This window comes from Eutrigla gurnardus (genome assembly GCF_963514095.1).
Source record: "Eutrigla gurnardus genome assembly, chromosome: 2".
NCBI lineage: Eukaryota > Metazoa > Chordata > Actinopteri > Perciformes > Triglidae > Eutrigla > Eutrigla gurnardus.
In genome coordinates this window covers 1,352,853-1,374,120 of record NC_139916.1, presented here as the reverse complement: position 1 = coordinate 1,374,120, position 21,268 = coordinate 1,352,853, and the positions used below count along the sequence as shown (strand labels likewise).

Here is a 21,268-nt window from a genome sequence, read left to right as displayed (position 1 = left end):
AAGACTGGAAGTAGTGGAGAACTGTTAGCCTATAGCTCCATCAATGACCTGGCTTCCTGTCAAACTAATTTATATTCTGTGTTCCCACAATGTCGGCACAGCGAGAAGAAAAGAAAAAGAGTTCCCACATTCTTCCAAGATGCCTTAAGAATACTTATCTTTGTGCAAAGCTAACAGTCCCCCCTGCTCCAGTCTTTGTGCTAAGCTAACGGTTTCCCTGGGAGAAAACAGAGATGGAGATGATTTAACGAGCTGTCGTCGGACTGTTCCTTTACATTTTCTGTCTTTATAAAGTGCCATCGTTTTGAATTTGGTGTTTAATGGGGAGGAGGAGGGTCAGCTGACCACCTGGAGGACCATCTGGTGGTCAGCTGACCTGCAGCAGTTTGTTGTGTCACTTCCTGTCTGTGTACTGGGTGGAGCATGTGGAGGATCTGCTCCATTTGAACATTAAACTACAGACACTGAAAAATGACTCATCACAGTGTTTTTACATTGAAACACTACAGATATTAATACCACAGTTACTATTGTAGTTACTACTGTACAGATTGTGATACTAGTGATATGCGATACCACTGGTCAAATTCAGGCTGGTATCGACGATACAGATCCGATACTTTGTACAAAATCAAAAGTAGTGTATTTCAAATTATAATGAATACAAGACATCAGACTACTCCTTATTGTTTAACTGTGAAGAATTATCATTCAAGAAAAACAACTGAAAAGTTCTGTGTTAATTGACACCATCTGAACATGAATCTTAAAATGCTTGCCTGAACATTTAACACAATTGTTCAACATTGACTCTTTGTTTTGTTTAGTAACTGAACTATTTTAAACCATTCCTCAAATGTTCCCTCGTTCACAGGTTTATGTTCAGGAACAACAGCATGTTGTTGCTGTATAATGATAAACTACTCATTTACCCCAAATTACTAAAATGTCGATAATTTAATGAGAATTGATTCTAGAAAATAGATTTTTGGTATCGGAAGTATGGATATTTCCGTATTGAGCCACACACCACCAGTTATACTGTTGATGTTTGTAGACAGTCTGTATATATATATATATAGATGGACGACGCGTCTCCATTTCGTTATGCAGTTCAAACCTGAATCTGAAACATCTGCGTCGGATCCAGATGTGCTGACCTGGCAGATCAGCTCAGAGTCCTTCGTGAAGAGATGACGGAGTCTCCACAGACTGTAGACGTTGTCATGGCGACGGTTTGTGGACTACGGTTTTGAAGCTTCCATTTCACCATATTTGGACTGTGGGAGGAGCGACGGGTGGATATGACGAACCTTACTGGATCAGTATCCATCTGGAGGAAAAAAAATCAAAACTCAATCCGTGTTCAGGCTGTTCGTCTATAAAGTTCACCTTTGACCTACAAAGATTGTGAATCTAAAGATCAAATGATATTTAGTTCAACAGCGATCGATTGGCTTTAATGTGACGACAGCAACATTAAGGGGCTGAAGAAGACGAGCAAACCTGGCAACCTGGCCCGGGTCCTCGTGTCTAAACCACTCTGAGATGAAGCTTTCTACCTGCACAGGTGAAAACCTCACAGAGACGTTTGCCTGCAAAGGCGGAGCTGAGGGTAAAATAAAGAGGACCTCAGCTGGCGTAATTAAAAACACTGATGATCCCCTGAGAGGACAAGAAGAGTGTTTATAGAAACCTGCCTGACACCGCACAGTCCTCCACTACAGAAGAAGAAGAAGGTTGATGGAGTAGTGAGCGACTGCAGGTAGGATCTAAAAAACTCCTTCTCTAAAACCTGAACTCTGTAATGTCTCGATTACAAACTTCTCTCTAATTTTAAAATCTGATTTACTGACGTTTTATTTATTGAGCTATTTAACAAGAGCAGCTACTGGGTTGTTAGAGTGAGGAAATCTTCCTTCAGAAGAACACCATTTAAATAAAATTAGTAGTTTTATACCAAGTTTAACCCTGAAGCTCCTCCATCACATACAGATGTTCAACAGATGTTTTTGGGGATTTTCTCTGGTAAAAGTAAAATAACTTGCTGTAAAAAAGAATATAAATGTGACCAGGATCAATAAAAAGTAAATTAGATGTACAGTCACTGTATCATGTATAGAAATCTATGAGAAAATGGTCCTACTTCTCTCTGCTGGCCACCAGGGGGCAACTCCTCTCTGGTTGTATAGAAGTCTATGAGAAAATGGTCCTACTTCTCTCTGCTGGCCACCAGGGGGCGACTCCTCTCTGGTTGTATAGAAGTCTATGAGAAAATGGTCCTACTTCTCTCTGCTGGCCACCAGGGGGCGACTCCTCTCTGGTTGTATAGAAGTCTATGAGAAAATGGTGCTACTTCTCTCTTGATGTATTATCTCAGTAAACATTGTAAACATGAGTTTATGTCTCAATCTCTAGTTTCAAGTCTTCTTCAATCCAGCATGATGTTCATTTAGTACATTATGGTCCATTTAGAGTCCACCAGACCAGAAAGCAGGGGATGCTTTAGGGGGCGGGGCTTACCTGCTGACTGATAGGTCTCTACCAAGCTACCAATGCTAGTTAGCTTTAAAGTTGACCTTGAAGTATGAAGCTAACATTGTTAGCAGCTGCACAGCAGCAGTCCGTTTGTCTTGGTCTACACCAGCAGTTTATTTGCAGATGCATGTGGACTCAAAGATCATGTTAATGATGCTAATCTCTTCAACTACCCTCCTGCCCAGCCGGTGAGCGATGACATCATGAGCCGGTGGCGTCGTTCGGTGGACGAGCTGGCGGTGCGGCGGCGGCTGCACGGCGAGTGTCAGCTCGCTCAAGAAGCTCTCATTAGGGTCACTTCCTGTTACCAGCAGCTAGCAGCGTCACTCGGCAGCTCGGCGGACTGCAGCTTCCTGAGAGACGAGATGGACGAGACAAGAGCACTTGCACACAGGATCTGCCGGGGTACAAAGACCTATCCAAACAAACACCTCATCATACACCTCTCTGCCTGTCAGTAACTCACCTGTCTGTCTGTCCATCTGTCTGCAGGTCTGTCCCGGCGTCTGGTGCGTCTGCTATCAGACTGTGACTCCTCCCCCTCAGGTGTGGAGGACAGACAGGTGTTAGAGCGTCTTTGGGTTCTGTTTCTGACAGCGTTGGAGACCTTCCTGTCTGATCTCCGTAAGGCATGCCATCTAACCAGAGGATTCCCTCTGACCCGGCGCTACGACCGACGCTCGCTAGTCAACACAGGTCAGCATTTGTTTCCTGTCTTTGGAAGCTTTGTGAGTCATGTGTCACCTTACCTGCCTTCTTTTACCACTATTTTTCCTGCCTTATTTTCCAATCCCCTTCTTTAATTTATTTCTTTGCTTTGTTTCCCACTGAATTGCGAGTGTCTGAACTAACTGAAAGATCTGGAATTGCCTTAAATATCCTTTTAACTTCTCAAAGACACCTTTGTACTCCTAAAGGCTTCCTTGGTAATCCAGAAACCCTAAAAACTCTAAAAAGACACCTGAAGCCTAATTTAAACCTCCTTGATGAATGCCATACGCCTTTCGGGAACCCTTAAAATGACATTTCAAGGAATTCTTTAAACCTTGGAATGGCAGAAATACAATTAGGAATCTTCCAACTTCCTCATGGACCCCCCCCCCCCATTCCAAGCTCCTCAAGAATAACTGGAAGTCCTACATTCAAGGATCCCTCTGATCGTCATGAGGAGCACTGGCATTTCTTGATATCTGACATTTTCTTATGGACCCCAGAACCTCCTGAAAGGTCTTCTCTCTTCTTGAGAAATCATCAGATCAATTGACCCTACCCTAGGATATCTGCAACTTCATCAAGGATCTCTGGAAGACATCAAAAACTCATGGAACCACCTCAGGAATAAATGTAACATCCTCAAAGAGTGCAGCAAATCCTTCAAAGGACACAATCGTATCTAGGACAACTGGAACTTCAAGTTGCCCACAAACCTCAAGAAAGACTGAAAAATCCTCAAGAATACCAAGCATACCTTTCCTTCAATGAGTCCTTGTACCTCCTTGTGGACCAATGTGGATCTGCATGGTCTCAAAGAGCCTCCTCGGTGATACCTCCACAAAGGGTCTCTCTCTCATCTGCAATAAATCCTCCAACCTCCTCTAGGATTGTAACTCCTCAAAGACCCCACAATCTCCTTGACAACCACTGGAACTTCTATAAGGAGTGAGACTCCCCAAGGATCACTGAAAAAAACTCGTTGTCCAATCCGATTTATTCAATATCTACAATCTAATGTGTTACTAACATTTATCTTCAAACCTGTCTCACTCTCTAGGGTGTATTGATGGCGTGGTGGGTGTGGCAGCCCGAGTGGCTTCAGTTCTGGCGCCATGGCTCACCTTGGAGGAGGAGCCAAGCCGAGAGATGACCAATCACATCACAGGACTGGAGGCCATGCTGAGTGAAATGCAGCAGAGGGTGGGAACCTTTCCTGTTGAGTCGATAGAATATGGTTTCACCTTCAGTCCTTATGGAAATGTCCTGTACCAGGAGGGGTATTTATACCTGGGCAAGTGTCTTGTACCTGGTAGTCTTTTACCTGTAGTAGCATCTTGAACCTGGCGAGGGTCTTGAATCAGAGCGAGTGTTTTGTACCTGGGGGAGTGTCTTATACTTGTAAAAGTACATTTTACCTTGGGAATGTCTTGTACCTTGTGGTCTTGTACTTGGGGAGTGTCTTCTATCAGAGTGAGTGTCTTGCCATGTTTTGTTTGAACTTTGTGGCCTTGTGCAGGTTCCTGTCGCGTTCTGGTCAGTAGAGGCGACCCAGCCGGCATGGGCCGAAGCTTGTGGTGAACTCGATGAACCCGACGACACCCTGGAGGACCTGATGGAGATTGAGGTTGTGTCCAACAAGACGGGTGCCTGTTGCCAACCACTGTGCTGTGGACTGGGCTGTATCGGGTAGGGGGGGGGGGGGGGAGAATCACTGGCATCACCTGGATTAAACTCACCTGACAACATTACAGAAGTCATATCTGAATGAATACTACATGTTATGCAAAGAAAGCTCATTCTGCATTATTTCACTATGCCCAGTGTGAGAGTAAATCATTTTAAAAAACAAGAGTCAAAGATGAAAGTGAGACGAGTCAGAATTTAATAAAATAGCTCATATTATGGGATGGAAGTTGTCGACCCTGGGGCCTCTGCCAAGTTGGATGTGCCTGGAACACGGTCCAGGTATCTGATCCAGGAGGAAACTCAGCTGCTCGTACACGCATGTGGATATCTGAAGGTAGACCAACAGCATCCACCACACCTTCTGCTGCTGTCCAATAAAGAGTCAGTCAGTGTCCATGTTGAATTAAGAACTTTATTGATACAGCGAGGTCAACAAACATAAAAATATTTTACAAATACAGAAGACGACAGACAGAAGAAGAATAAAATGTGGAGCTGCTTCATTTCTGAAAGGTTGAATGTAGATGAGCTTTAAAGGCTGTAAAAGACAAAACAACAGTTAGAAATACAACTCCCATCAGCCCCTGCTTCACATTTGACATCAGATCTGTTTCTCAGTGAACAGTTCAAACTTGATCAGCCGTCAATCATGACAGAGCTAGGGGACCAAAAATTACAGAATGAAAAAGCTACTCCACAGTTGCAATCTACATGTGTATTAAATAATACAATGAAAATAAAATAATCCTATTTGTATTTTCCGCACATACTCGTATGGGCGTTCTATTAAAATTAAAAAAGCCATTCGACATTTCATTTTCAATGTTGTACTCTGCTGTCCAGTAGCCAATCAAATAGGCAATTAATTTTCATTTATGCCAGCAATATGTAAGTCAGTCCTCTCATGAGGGGTAACTGTAGTAATAAGTTTATCTACATGTCAGCTGATAATGCAGAACATCGGATCCCATTCAAAATGATTCACATTTATACTAAATAGAAGTCAGTGAAGGCAGCTGTATTTAGAAAGGAAATCAGTGAATCATGGATGTATAAAGATAACTGGGTACAATGTTTATAGACATAAACATAATTAGGGATGGGACGATGTACAAGTTTATCAGAGACCCCCCTCAGACCGTCAGTGAACGCAGCGTTTGGGTCGAAACATTTAAAAGTGATGTCAAAGAACGCAGCAGCAGCCTCTCACCTTCCTGGTCGTCCCAGAGTCCAGCAGCTGTCGTGTTCAGTGGACTCTCGTTGTTTGGTTCTGAAACAAACAACAAAATGTTATCAGGGCCCAACAGTTATTGTTGCCATTGGCAACCAAGCTTTTGACAAAAACATTAACACATTTTAACAGATCTTTTAGAGGCTAAACTTGTGAAAGTTGTTACCTCCCAGCAGGCTCTGGATGGACAGCAGAATGGAGCGGACGTCATACAGCGCCGACCATTTGTCCTTCAGGATGTCGAGACAGATGAAGCCCTGGTCGTCCACGTTCGGGTGGAAACAGGAAGTGACAAACTTGACGCGAGGAGCCTGATATGGGTAACCCGCCGGAAACTCCAGGGACAACCTGTACCTGAGATCCTCGTACACCTGAGAGACAGACAGACGATTCAGCGACATCATGTACCTGAGACCCTCGTACGTCTGAGACAGCCAGACAGGTCAGAGACAAGCTGTACCCAAGACCCTCATACAGCCAGACAGGTCAGAGACCAACTGTACACAAGACCCTCATACAGCCGAGAGACAGGCAGACAGGTCAGAGACAAACTGTACCCTGAGACACGCATACAGCCGAGTGACAGACAGGTCAGAACTACAGACAAACTTATTGACAGAGGTATAAAAGTGCAGGAGATCTCATATCCCTCAGAGGTCATCTGATCACACGGAATTTAAAGCCCAGTTCTGATGTCAGAGATCAATCAATCGCTGCTGTGTGTGGACGCACCGTCCCCTGAGGTCCATCAATGGTGCCGATCCATTTGAAGAGATTGTCCGATTCAGGAAACGCCGAGATCCCCTTGTCACCCGACATCTGCATCAACACACACAGAAGGTCACATGCATTTATGTATGTATGTGTGTATGTGTGTATGTGTGTATGTGTGTATGTGTGTATGTATGTAGATAGATAGATAGAGATGACTGATGCCAAGCATTAAAAGTATACTGTATGTATTGAAAAAATAAACTCACCATCAGAGTCATGAGTTCCTGCTGCAGCCTGCAGACAGACAGAGAAACGGTTTAATACGGCACCTCCTCACAACATCACATCTCTGAGTTACTGAGCCAATTATCAGTAAATACATTTATGAGTTAATCTCTGGTTTGAGAGCAGCTTCAATGGAAACCTGCAAGTATACATCCATGATTCATACATACAGTCACTTGGAACCAGAGATCTCAGAGCCCCGTTAACGGGCTGCAGCCAAATCAGCAGATATCTGAGATCATTGTTCCTTAAGACGTCGGGTTTTTAAACAAGCTGGAGGCCAAGCCGACACACACACACACACGCTTTATATCTCATTGCATTTTATCATTTTATCAGAATGACATCTACTGTAAGTTATATGTACTTATATTTATTTAATGATGTGTTTTGGCTGTGTTGGCTGACCAAAGACCACCCTATCCTGGTGTTGGGTCTCTCACCGTTTGGACACCGAGCTTCTGGCCGCGCTGCCGCCGCTCTCGCTGCCTTTCAGGGCGGCTGTGGACGAGGCTGCTGCCGCTGCGGGATCCATGTTCTGGGAGGCCATGAGTGCTGCTGGTCCAGTTACTGCTGGGAGACAGACAGGCGTTCAGACAGACAGGTAGTCCCGGTGGCTAAACCGGGCCACAGCGGGGACAAAAACACCGACACAAAGCTCACACACAGAAACAGACTTTTAATTCGTGTTAGCACACAGCAGCTAACGTTACATGCTAGCCAAGTTCCCGGATGTGACATTAGCAGCATTGATTCATATTTATCGGTTAAGTGTAAAAATTAAAAAAAAACAACAACACAGTCCGGAGTTAAAACAGTCGGTGATTCGGTAAATGTCGGTGAGTTTACGGCAGTGTTTTTTTTATGTATTTTGCTACTCCGTTAACGGTAGAGATGGTTAGCATTAGCTCGGGCGGCTATTGGAGCTTAGCCCCGCTGTTAACGCCGTTTCTACCTCAAAGCGCGGAGAGATAAACCTCCGCGGCGGGTCAACGGGCACACAGAGAACTAACACGCTGTTTAAAACCACAGAATTGGTCTAGCCGCAGAACTCACCGGTCTGTTGTTGGTCTGTTAGCTGCTCGAGCTGCTGTGTTGATTCAAACTAAGATCACTCCCGCCCCCCTGTTTAAACCGTCTCTTCCTCACACCCACAGCCAATCAGCGCACGACCTTCAAAAACAAACCACCGCCTGTTACCCAATAAAAATGGTGCAGACGGAGGAGACAGCGATGTGATTGGGCAGAGGGAACGTCCGGAACTAGAACGGCACGTCACAGGGTTGCGACAAAACGATTCAAAAACAATCTTAATCTTTTGTCAAAAGTCAATATTTATGTGGAGTACATGTCTGATTTGCTGTATATGTGCAAGTATTAAATTAAGTTTGAAAAAAAAAAACGTTTTTATTTCATTTGTTTTATACGCATATATTGTATAATAACTTATTATTATTGATAGGTTACATTATAAACCGAACTGCCTCGATCACATGGTGCATCACAGACAGCAGCAACTGGATTAATACGTCGAATACGGTTACATAATCTTATGGTGAGTGTAAAGATGTAATTTCTTATTTTGAACATGATAAAGGTAGGCCTACATTAAATTAATTCTGAAGCTTCTGATTCTACATGTATTTCTCATCATGTATGCAGTCTGTTTGTATTACTGTTTTTTAAATGTATTTATATGGGACCATTCTCACGTTTTTTCTTTTGACAATATGTTTAGTATATGTCTTCAATATCTATTGGTGTACTGTTTCTACATAAAGTTGTAAGAGAGGGGAAACGCAAATACGGGTGTGTTTTGAACACATGAACAGTAGGTGGCGGCAACAGAAAATGAGTACTATTTCAGATTTGGAAGAAGAAGAAGAAGCCGGAAGCCTTTGTGAGAAGTAGAAGAAGATGGCTAGAGGAAGGGGAGCAGAATACTGCTTACTTTTTCAGACTTGAAAAATGTTATGCTTAAAATAACACTATACAAAAATTAAATATTGATGGAGACATTATAGATGACCCCCGTAAAATAGCTAAATATTGCTCAGAATTTTATACCAAATTATACGAATCCAAATACTGTGAAGAATCTACCTGTCAATTTTTAGGGTCTCTTACAGAAACAAAATCTATTGATATTGACTTAAAGGAATCTTGCGACAAACCACTAACACTACAGGAAGTTTTATTCGCCATTGAACACCTCAAACTTAATAAATCTCCAGGCACAGATGGTATTACTTCTGAATTTTATAAAGCATTTTCTAAACAACTTGCACCTTTCCTCTTAGGTCTATTCTCAGAATGTATAAGAAATGAATCGCTTCCTCCTACCTTAACCCAAGGCCTTATATCTCTAATACCAAAACCAAAGAAAGACAAACTTTTTATTGACAATTGGCGCCCAATTTGTTTACTAAACAATGACTATAAATTATTTGCATTGATTTTTGCTAAAAGAATTAAATTTGTTTTAGACTATATAATTGATGAAACCCAATCCGGCTTCATGAGAAATAGACATATTTCTAACAATGTCAGATTAGTGCTTGATTTAATTGATTATTCAGACTTATGCCTTGATGAAAGTTTCATTCTTTTTTTAGATTTCTACAAGGCTTTCGATACAATCGAACATAAATTTATATTTCATGCCCTTAAAAAATTTGGTTTTGGTTCGTACTTTAGCAGTGCCATTAAAACAATGTATACCAATGGAAACTGCTCAATCAAATTGCATGCTGGTACTTCTCCCCGTTTCTTCCTGAAACGCGGGGTCAGGCAGGGATGCCCTATATCTCCTTACCTTTTTCTCCTATGTACGCAGTTACTCACCGACTCTATAAAGCTTAGTCCATTAAAAGGTATCTCTATGGCGGGGAACGAAGTTATCATCAGCCAACTGGCTGATGATACAACCTTATTCTTAAAAGATAGCTCTCAGATACCTTTAGCCATTGATTTGATAAGTACTTTCTCTATTGCTTCCGGACTTTGCTTGAATGTAAAGAAATGTGAATTGCTTGCTCTTAAATCCTGTAATATCCCTTCCATAAGTAATATACCTGTAAAAGACTCTATTACTTACTTAGGTATTGTCATTACTAAGGATAAGGAAGCCAGATGCGATCTAAATTTTCATTTAATTATTGATAAAACCCAGAAAAAATTAAATCAATGGCTGCAGAGAGATTTGTCATTGAGAGGCAGAATTTTGCTGACCAAAGCTGAGGGATTATCCCGTCTTACATATGTTGCTTTATCTCTTGATGTTAATAAAAAGATCTCAAAAAACATTGACAAGATGCTATTTAACTTTGTATGGCGAAACAAAAACCATTACATAAAAAAATCAGTAATAATGAATTCTTATGATAAGGGCGGTCTTAACTTCTTAGATTTTCACACTTTGAATAATACATTTAAAATTAATTGGCTAAAACAATTCCTCAAGAACCCCTCTTCAATTTGGAATTTCATACCAAACTTTATTTTCTCTAAATTAGGAGGCTTAAATTTCCTTTTATTTTGTAATTACAATATTGTAAAAATCCCCTTAAAACTATCCAACTTCCACAAACAGATGCTTCTCTCCTGGTCATTAATCTATAAACATAATTTTTCCCCACATAGATACTACATATGGAATAATAGAGACATTATATATAGAAACAAATCTTTATTTTACCCCCATTGGTTTATGCACAACATACTTTTGGTTCATCAGTTGTTTAACTCAAACGGATCATTATTTTCATATCAAGAATTTATCCTAAAATACAGAATCCCTGTTCCTATTAGTGAATTTAATATTGTCATAAATGCGATCCCTTCTGGAGCAATTATGTTATTTAGAAGTACATTAGTACAAAACCCAACACTTTTGCCCTTTGATCCAACCGAATTAGATATAGGCCAAATTTGTTTCTCCTCGACACGCAATAGTAACCGTAATATACGCTCTTTATTTCAGAAAGAAGTCGTATCAACTCCATATGTAATAGCTTATTGGAATAACTTTGTTAATAACCTTAATTGGAAAAAAATCTGGAATTTACCTGCTAGATATATAGTTAATAATAAGGTAAAAGAAGTATCTTTTAAAATAATTCACAGAATTTACCCATCAAAAGTTTTTTTACAACGATTTAAAAAAGATATAGATTTAAACTGCTCTTTCTGTGTAGGACACCCTGAAGATATTTTTCATTTATTTTGGTCTTGCCCTCTCTCAACTAAATTATGGGAAGATATTTGTAACCTGATTTGTTTTTCGATTGAACCTCTTTTTTCCCTGTGCTTTGAACATGTATTGTTTGGCTTCACCGACAATCCATCTTCTAAAGAAAAACAATACTATATCATCAATCTTATTATACAATTAGCCAAATGGCACATTCATAAATGTCGTTACACTAATCAAAAACCACTTTTTCTTATTTTTGAAAATGAAGCCAAACAATACATCAAGTCTATTAAAAAATCCATCAACATGAAAGCTATAAAGACTTTGAATTTATGTACACTTTATAATGTTTTTGTATGAAAGCTTGTCTCTGCATTGTCTGTATTGAAACCCCCTGGCGATGTTCTGTTGGTGTATTGAATTGTATTGCACCATAATGACTTAATAAAGTTTCTAAAAAAAAAGAAAAAAAAAAAGAAAAAAAAAAAGAAGAAGCCGGAAGTCGTATTGTTTTGAAGGAGCGGTGTTTCCGGCTGTTCTCCATCAGTGCTTTTTAGCGGCAGAGAGACAGAAGATGAACGCGCCTCCCGCCTTCGAGTCTTTCCTCCTGTTCGAAGGAGAGAAGAAGATCAGCATCAGCAAAGACACCAAGGTGCCGAACGCCTGTTTGTTCACGCTGAACAAGGAGGACCACACGCTAGGCAACATCATCCGAGCGTAAGAGGCTAGCCGCAGGCTAACACCATGCTAACCGGCTACACAACTCCCCATCCACACGGCGCTGGCGGAGGCTAACTGACGCTATGCTAACACCATGCTAACCGGCTACACACCGCTGGCGAACAACTCCCCAGCCACATTGTAGATCAGTTATGTACACCGTTAACAACTATGATTATTCCAAACTACACTACTCACAAAAAGTTCGGGATATTTGGCTATCGTGAAATTTTTGGAAAATGTAAAGAGTTCACGCTGCAGTGATATTATATCATGAAGTAGGACATTTAGGTAGAAGCATGATTTCCTAATCCCAAACAACGCATTGAAGCAAAGGCCATCATTTAATTTAACAGCTGCTCTTTAGTGATCAGCTACACTTAGGTTTTCACAATAACAGCTGCTCTTTAGTGATCAGCTACACTAAGGTTTTCACAATAAAAGCTTGCTCTTTAACCATCTTGGTGAGGTTAAAAACCTCAGACACTGACCAGATGTGTGTTTCTCTTTGTTTGTCCTGTCAGTCAGCTGTTGAAGGATCCTCAGGTTCTGTTTGCTGGTTATAAAGTTCCTCATCCTTTAGAACACAAGATCGTCATCAGAGTGCAGACCACACCTGACTACAGTCCACAGGTAACAAACACACCTGACTACAGTCCACAGGTAACACACACACACACCCGACTACAGTCCACAGGTAACAAACACACCTGATTACAGTCCACAGGTAACACACACACCTGACTACAGTCCACAGGTAACACACACACCTGATTACAGTCCACAAGTAACACACACACCTGATTACAGTCCACAGGTAACAAACACACCTGACTACAGTCCACAGGTAACACACACACACCTGATTACAGTCCACAGGTAACAAACACACCTGACTACAGTCCACAGGTAACAAACACACCTGACTACAGTCCACAGGTAACAAACACACCTGATTACAGTCCACAGGTAACAAACACACCTGACTACAGTCCACAGGTAACACACACACCTGATTACAGTCCACAGGTAACAAACACACCTGACTACAGTCCACAGGTAACAAACACACCTGATTACAGTCCACAGGTAACAAACACACCTGATTACAGTCCACAGGTAACAAACACACCTGATTACAGTCCACAGGTAACACACACACACACACCCGATTACAGTCCACAGGTAACAAACACACACACCTGACTACCTTTGAGATGAACCAGGTGGGTTCAGCAGCTCATCAGTGTGTTTTGACAGGAAGCCTTCACAAACGCCATCACCGATCTCATCAGCGAGCTCTCTCTGCTGGAGGAACGCTTCCGAGTGGCCATCAAGGACAAACAGGAGGGGATCGAGTGATGCCCCGCCCCCATGATGTCATCTCCCGTCTATGAGTTTATTTTTGTAAATAAAATGTGCCATTTCACAACCTGCAGAGCTTGTTTTTATTTCATTTTTAAAAAAAACAGCAGTAATAATAACAATGTGATCAGTGTGGGTAGGTCAGATTTTGTGTGTGTGGAGTGGGGGTCAGAGGTCGGCGTCTCTCTGAGCCTCCATGGCTCTCTGCATCTTCTCCACCATCCACAGAGGAACCGAGAACGGCTTCAACTCGTCCATCTTAACGTCTGGACAGTCCCTGCACACACGCGGGAACACACACACATTACCATGGTAACCACAGACAGACGCACCTGTGGAGCTTGTTGCCTTGGTGACAGAAGAGTGACTCACTTGTACTCGTCACTGCGAGACAGATCCTGGATATCCTCCTCAATTAGCAGGTAGGCCTACACACACACACACACACACACACACACACACACACACACACACACACACACACACACACACACACACACACACACACACACACACACACACACACACACACACACACACACACACACACACACACACACACACACACACAGTGCATTCAGGTACACTATAACAGTGGAGAGTTCAGTCTCGAAGTGTTGGTATTAAATGAGTTGTCCTCTCACCATCTTCCCTCCTGTCGCTCTCATGTGGTGTCCCTCTGCCAGCCACTGCTTATCCTTTGCATCTGCTGCATACTAACAAACACGCACACACACACGTTATTTAAAGGTGTAGCGCACACAAGTGTTGATGTGTCTGGTCAGACACCATTCTGAGATTGTTTCTTTGACCGTTTACCTTAAACAGATCAGCGTGTTTGATGTAGATGCGTCCTCTTGTCCCGCCCATCCCCAGCGCCCTGCAGTGAAATCACAGCATAGGATTATTTAATAATCTCCCAGACAGTATAACCTGAATGATATGTTGTAAACGTGATGGTGATGACATCATGTTTACATAACGTCGACTCACTTGTTGGCTCTGGAGCCGAGAACAAATGTGCTGTTTTCGTTCAGTCTGCTCGGATCCCACTGAGAAACGCACACAATAACGAGGTTAAATGTCTGCGCTACACAAGCAGGCGGATCAGCTGATCAGCTCAGCGTGAGTCAGGTCTGATTCAGGGTTCGGCATTCTGAAGGAGGTCCTCGGGTATAAAACACCTGGGTTTCATGCAGCTGGGATAGAAGATACCTGATGTCCGTTTGTGTGAACGGCTCCTTTAAGTGACTCACCTTTGGTCCTTCTCTCTTGATGGGATCAGACTTGAGCTTCCCCCTGAGGACCAGGACAGTTTGTCAGATGTCGTAATCTACCTGATGTCAGTCGTTTGCTGTCAGCTATACTCACTGAGTGGAGAAGGTGTGAGGTCGATCGGAGGAGGCCGCCATCCCGCCACCACGAGCCCGTCTCTGTAGGCACACGGCGACCACGGTTAAAGACACACTGGACGCCATCACAGCGCTTTTCTTGTCTTAGAGACTAGATCTAGAGATGCTGATTGATAGCTGACCCTCGTTAACCAATTACATTAGTGCCTTGCATGCAGGGGCCGTCCAGAAGAAAACGTTTTCAGTGCGTAAACGCATAAGTCTTGTGCGTTTCGCCCTTCCGTCCATACGGATCCGGCGTTTTCGTGGCCTGAAAACGCACTTTTTTGAAACCAGCTCTCAGGGTGGAAAAGAAAAAAACGGCCCCCCTCTGTTTCGTGATCGTTTTCGTGTAGACGGCGAAAACGAATACGCTGACGTCATCGCCCCGCTCCTCGACCCTCGAGCCTGACTTCTTCCCCTGCGACGTCCCCAACAACAACGGGGGCCTCCGTGCTCGTAGCAGATATTCTGCTCGTCTGTACGTCGGCGTATCAGGGCCACTGTATGAAAAAAAAAAACGGGAGCCGAGAGAGGAGGGCGATATTCCGGGGAAAAAGCTACTTTATTACGATGCTAACAAACAACCGCTAGCTAAATTCCCATGAATGTAGGCATTTATTTGTCTAACTAATCCATCCCAACGTGTGACAACGCCTCGTCACGGTCCTTAGGGTGACGGCTGTTGGTGCTTATTGTTGGTTTTATTTATACGGGCCAAATTGTCATCTTATGGGTGTTTATTGATCGGGTGGAGATTAGCCGTAACTCTCACGTGTTGCCATAGCAACGGCAAACATCCGGTCACGCTCCGTCTCTTCTTCTGCATTTTTGTAGCAGAAACAGCGCCACATATAGGCCTGGAATATGTACTACAGCGCGCTGAGTCGTTTTCAGTGGATTCGTCTGGACGTAGATTTTCTTGAAACGACACCAAGGAAAAACGGAGAAAAAAAGTTTTGCTTCGTGTGTACGGGGCCGCAGGGATCTGGCCTCGAAGTGACGGTGCGATCTAGTTCCTCAGCAAAAAAAATAAAAAATACATTTTACAACATGTGAGGTCAGAGGTGACGGTACCTTCTTAGGGACGGGGCTTCCTCTCTGAATGTAGTCTTCATCAACAGGTCTGGACCTCTGACGGGACACAAAGAACCAGATCAGACCTGGACCAGGTGACAACATGTCCTGGATCTTTGTCACTTGTCCCTTCCTACCTTGATGGTGACATCTGACCCGGTCCTCCGCACCTCCCCCTCTGGGAACAGCTGCTTTGCCTGAAAGGAAACCATGGTAACCACACAGACACAGTCAGCTGAGGACAATGTGATGTCACAGTAACAGCTGATTTGTCTTTCTGTTCATTAACGTTCCGTTTGTGATGACACAGATATACAGGCGAGTTTAGGTGGTCACATGACCAGCAGGGTGACAGGTCAAACAACAGGAAGTGAGCTCACATGTTCCAGAGTGTTCCTGCAGGCCTCTTTGATTAGCTGATCGGTCTGAACGTCCTCGCCAACGTTCTCCTTCACGTTTTCCGCCGCTTTCTCAAAGAACTGGAACCAAAACAAAACACGAGAACATCACGGACAAACCTGTTCACGTCTCGTTCACACCTTCTCACAAAGAGTGAGACCTCTCACCTTGTGGTACTTCCTGAACACAGCCATGATGTCATCGTTGAAGCTAGGCTGAAGTACCGCCCTCAACAGGTCCATGGACACCTGGGGATCCGTGTAGCTACACACACACACACACACACACACAGACACACACACACACACACACACACACACACACACACACACACACACACACACACAGTCACACACACAGTCACACACAGTCACACACAGTCACACACAGTCACACACACACACACACACACACACACACACACACACACACACACACACACACACACACACACACACACACACACACACACACACACACACACACACACACACACACACACAGTTAAGCACCATACAAATCCAATCCATTATTAAACCACGATGACATGTATTTATCCAAAAGTGAAAAAGTCCAAAAAGCTGCATGATTTAGAGGAAAAGCAGGCTAGTGTGAGCCATGCCTTTTTTTTCCACAGACCTTATTTAAGGCATCAAAATAAACATTAAAATAATCCATGTTGACTTCAAGAGGGGCTGCGTGTAGTGGGTAGCACTCTCGCCTCACAGCAAGAGGGTCCCGGGTTCGATTCCCGGGTCGGCCCGGGTTCCTTCTGTGTGGAGTTTGCATGTTCTCCCCGTGTAAGCGTGGGTTCTCTCCGGGTTCTCCGGCTTCCTCCCACAGTCCAAAGACATGCAGGATGGGGATAGGTTAGTTGATGACTCTAAATGTCCCGTAGGTGTGAATGTGAGTGTGAATGGTTGTTTGTCTCTACATGTCGGCCCTGTGATAGACTGGCGTCCTGCTGACAGCTGGGATCGGCTCCAGCCCCCCCGCGACCCTGAATACAGGATAAGCGGTAGACAATGGATGGATGGATGGAACTTCAAGAGGAGGGAATCAGAAATGTAAAAATGCTGACTCATCTGTGGGTTTCAGGACTCTCAGGTTAATCTGACATTCACACAGCGGGACGTTTTATGTTGAAAGATGCCGATGCACACAGACGCATTCTCTCTCACAAACGCATTGCTAGCTGTCTGATTAGCCCCTCCCCCTTTAATACCGAGTTATTGTGACTCACAGATTTTGACGTCCTTGAGGGGTTTAGAGTAGAGCCCGACCGATAAAGGATTTTGAAGGCCGATACCGATACAAATGTTTGTTGATTTAAAAATCTGATTTTCCGATATATCGGCCAATATTTTTTATTTTTTTATTTCAGAAATGTGTAACAAAACATTAACAGATTTCCCTAACATTAGTTATTTGTAGTTATTTACATGTCTTCACTAAAATAATAAGATAATGCAGTTTAAAAATAAACTTGTTTATTTTATTGTCACAACGGAACATCAAAATATATTAAAGTTCTGATAAATAAAATGTATAAAAATACAAACTTAAGATGTAAAACTTAAAGTCGTTTGAACAAAAACACAATAACAACAACAACCAAACAGAAAGTTACTAGTATTAAAAGACTTGGTACGCTTCATAAATATAACTTTGAACAAGACTGGAGACAAATTCTGTTAAGTTCTAAGGGTGTTTCGTCCGTTTTTATTCATTTATCGGCCATTATTAATGCCAATACCAATACTAACCGATAGTTTGGAAAATGCCTAATATCAGCCGATAATATCGGCTCGCCGATATATCGGTCGGGCTCTAGTTTAGAGGCGTCCCATTGTCAAATCGTGAGTTCCTTGAGTTCTGACTCACCAACATTTTGAGCGCCTTCATGCACACCTTCTAAAAATCCACGTCTGCAGACTTTTCCTGAGAGAATTCCTCACAAGGTTCAACGCGAGGTTAAAGACAGGAAATGGCAGATTATGTTCTTGTATTTACACAGACGGTGGAGCTCTCATTTTGCTTATTGGAGCTGTTTTTATTATAATTAAAAAATATATGATGACAATAACCTCCCGTCTCGTGAGACAAGAGCCTGGAAGACGTTCAACTCTGCAGAAAAATACACAATATAGAAACCATATATCTATTTATGTATATACATTTTTGAGTCCTCAACGTGTTGTGTCATTATTTATAATGTATTTAGTCATATTTTGTGGTTTTTCTTTTTTGTTGACTTGCTTGCTTTGTTGTGTTCTCTTTTGTTTTAGTTTGTTTTTGTAAAGCATCTTTGAGCACCTGGAAATGTGCTAAATAAAACCCATGTATTATTTTCTTGCATTTACTGTAATCTGATCCAGGTCTGTTTCAGTATGAATCCAGTTTGACTCCGGAGTGACACCAGTGCAACTGGGTGTAAACTAGTAATGTGTGTAACTAGGGTGTGTAACTAGTTATATTTGCCCATGAAACCCAATGAAAACACTGCACTTACTCAGTTACTGGACTGTATCACTGATGTAAACAGTGGCTGGCTCTAAACCTTTTGCACCTGAAAGACAGCAAAACTGAATGTATTTTGTTTGGCACGCCATCTATGTCAAATGTTTAATTACAAACTCTGGGACTCTGGCGCCATTTTTTAAACCACATGTAAAGAATCTTGTGGTAGCATTTGACAGTGGGCTCAGATTGGATAAACAGATTAGGTCTGTTGTTAGCACAAGCTTTTTTCTGCTGCGTCTCCTGGCCAAAGTCAAGCCTTTTTTAAGTCTGCAGGACCTCGAGAAGGCGATCCACGCTTTCATCAGTTCAAGACTGGACTATTGTAACACACTTTATGTCGGCCTCAGCCAGTCTTTAATCTCCCGTCTTCAACTTGTTCAGAACGCTGCTGCCCGCTTTCTAACAGGCACGTCCAGGCGTGAACACATTACCCCTGTACTGTCGTCACTCCACTGGCTTCCAGTTCGTTTTAGAATTGATTTTAAACTGTTATTGTTTGTTTTTTACGCCGTGAATGGCCTGGCTCCCTCCTACCTGTCAGAGATTTTAACTGTCCGTGATCATGGCAGGGCCCTCCGTTCTTCCGGCCAGCTCCTGTTAGAAGTCCCAAGGTCAAGACTCAAACAGTGGGGCGATCGTTCTTTTGCTGTCACAGCTCCCAGGCTGTGGAACAGTCTGCCCCCTGACATTCGCACCATTACTGACCTCAGCCTTTTTAAATCAAAGCTGAAGACACACTTTTTTAGATTGGCATTTAACTGTGACTAGGGTTAGGGTTAGGGTTTTTACTTGATGCAATATAGAGGGCCTTTAACACCCTGCAGCACTAGTAGCACTTTTCTTGTGTTTTCTTGCAGCACTGTTGCACGTTCTTGTGTCTTTATGTATTATTTTATTGCTTTGATGATGTAAAGCACTTTGGGTACTGTCTGGTTATTGTAAAGGGCTATAAAAATAACATTTGATTTGATAAACCAGTACTGACCTGACTGTCATGTGTGAGCGTCGTCCTCTTCTGTGAATCTGTCTGTGTTTGATCATCAAGTTCCACGGCTTCTAAACACAGACGGATGAGTCATCAATGACAAATAACCACGTCATGACTTAATTAAGGACTTAACACCAGAGAAGAGACATATTTTCTAATTAAGTTAAAACTGTAAATCTGAAATGTTAAAAATGACGTCCATTGAATTCATCAATTTTATGAGTTGAGGTACTTATCTTCAAAGACAGAGATAATTCACGGTTTTCTGTTTACTAGAAATTAATTAATTACTCAAAACAATATCGTCAGATAGATCAATAATGACGTGCAACATAACGTCATCTAAAAGATAGTCACATACTCACCGAGGCATTAACATCTTAATATAATTGAAATAGAAGTAATATCTTTGACATAATGTAATATGCTATAATTTAATGTAATACAACTAATATCATGAGTTCAGGTTCAGGCTAGCAGCTAGCTAGGCTAACGCATTAGCCGCCGTTACCCGTGCTTCGTACCGGGCTCTGCTCCGGCGGCTCCGGCGCGTCCTGCTCCAGCCAGTCCCGGCCTCCCTCACTGCGGTGGGCTCCCATGCTAGAAATGGTACCGACACGGCCCGGTACCAACCGAGCTAACGCTGCTATGCGAGGCTAACAGCTAATGCTAACGGCGGCAGCTGGGCTTTATTCTTCTGAGCGGAAGTTACAAAGTCCTGGTACCGGTTCGTTGCCTCGAATGACTCCGCGGACAGACGCCGAGAGGCGGAGAGATGTTTACAGATACACCGATAACCGATCACCGACACGGACGAGTATTTATTTACAGTTTCTTCCGTTAGTTTTGAAACTAAGCTAGCAGCAACATCAACCATGTTCCGGTCATCCCTTCAAAATAAAAGCACCATCTCCACAAATCCAAATAAACACTTGTGTGAACGCGTTTTACTTCAGTATGATTACGACTTTAAGAAGCGTGGCTAACGTGAAACAACCTGGACTTCATGATGAATCAGAATTAAGACATTTGCTTTTTATCTAAAAGAAAGAAAAAAAAAGAATCGCAAACTAATTTCTAAAAAATATGAGATAAAGTCCTATGAATTATTTGGAGTTCTGTTAATCATGACATGCATAACCAATACATAGAACACTTCTAGCTCATAAATACAGCTGTGAATATTTGATAAATCATAATTAGATGTGGAGTTAAGATACAGACCAGAACTGTTTTCTTCCACTAATTTATCAGGATGTGTATCAAATGTTTATTCCATGATTACCCTCATTTTGCACTTATTACAGATCTAAAAAAAACGTATGAGAAAATACATTTTCAGTCATTACAAAGTATAAATATTTTTCTCAAAATGCGTGTTTATTATAGGAGCTGGTTACCAGTAAAACGTATTTGCTTTGTGACTTTCCGTCAACATGTCA

At 42.4% G+C, this 21,268-nt stretch overlaps 4 protein-coding genes across 6 annotated transcripts; 2 read left to right on the top strand and 2 right to left on the bottom strand.

Moving 5' to 3' along the window:
• Window positions 1-2,726: 2,726 nt before the first annotated feature.
• On the top strand, window positions 2,727-4,942 carry LOC311030464 (regulator of G-protein signaling 9-binding protein; the record flags this gene model as incomplete). Its single annotated transcript, XM_084036226.1, has 4 exons — window positions 2,727-2,943; window positions 3,031-3,234; window positions 4,310-4,452; window positions 4,769-4,942. Exons 1-4 carry the CDS (start codon window positions 2,742-2,744, stop codon window positions 4,940-4,942), a joined length of 723 nt encoding a protein of 240 aa, XP_083892352.1. The 5' UTR covers window positions 2,727-2,741.
• A 388-nt stretch (window positions 4,943-5,330) lies between these two features.
• LOC311030507 (ubiquitin-conjugating enzyme E2 C-like) lies at window positions 5,331-8,369 on the bottom strand. 2 transcript variants are annotated; one of them, XM_084036277.1, is made up of 7 exons: window positions 8,225-8,369; window positions 7,612-7,738; window positions 7,150-7,177; window positions 6,902-6,988; window positions 6,336-6,540; window positions 6,149-6,208; window positions 5,331-5,476 (listed from the first exon to the last, which is right to left on the bottom strand). In XM_084036277.1, the coding sequence occupies exons 2-7, from the start codon at window positions 7,716-7,718 to the stop codon at window positions 5,439-5,441; spliced, it is 525 nt and encodes a 174-aa protein (XP_083892403.1). In that variant the 5' UTR covers window positions 7,719-7,738; window positions 8,225-8,369; the 3' UTR covers window positions 5,331-5,438. The 2 variants fall into 2 exon arrangements, with proteins under 2 accessions (XP_083892403.1, XP_083892404.1); XM_084036278.1 differs by having other exon boundaries at window positions 7,612-7,741; window positions 8,225-8,285.
• Window positions 8,370-11,883: 3,514 nt separating this feature from the next.
• On the top strand, window positions 11,884-13,519 carry polr2j (RNA polymerase II subunit J). Its single transcript, XM_084036296.1, has 3 exons — window positions 11,884-12,080; window positions 12,608-12,716; window positions 13,344-13,519. The coding sequence occupies exons 1-3, from the start codon at window positions 11,938-11,940 to the stop codon at window positions 13,443-13,445; spliced, it is 354 nt and encodes a 117-aa protein (XP_083892422.1). The 5' UTR covers window positions 11,884-11,937; the 3' UTR covers window positions 13,446-13,519.
• LOC311030415 (deoxynucleotidyltransferase terminal-interacting protein 1-like) lies at window positions 13,508-20,692 on the bottom strand. 2 transcript variants are annotated; one of them, XM_084036152.1, is made up of 13 exons: window positions 20,351-20,692; window positions 19,824-19,891; window positions 16,483-16,579; window positions 16,297-16,395; window positions 16,054-16,113; window positions 15,917-15,973; window positions 14,820-14,881; window positions 14,705-14,747; window positions 14,442-14,500; window positions 14,268-14,328; window positions 14,093-14,164; window positions 13,821-13,876; window positions 13,508-13,725 (listed from the first exon to the last, which is right to left on the bottom strand). In XM_084036152.1, exons 1-13 carry the CDS (start codon window positions 20,423-20,425, stop codon window positions 13,617-13,619), a joined length of 918 nt encoding a protein of 305 aa, XP_083892278.1. In that variant the 5' UTR covers window positions 20,426-20,692; the 3' UTR covers window positions 13,508-13,616. The 2 variants fall into 2 exon arrangements, with proteins under 2 accessions (XP_083892278.1, XP_083892277.1); XM_084036151.1 differs by having other exon boundaries at window positions 19,824-19,894; window positions 20,351-20,691.
• Between the last annotated feature and the right edge of the window lie 576 nt (window positions 20,693-21,268).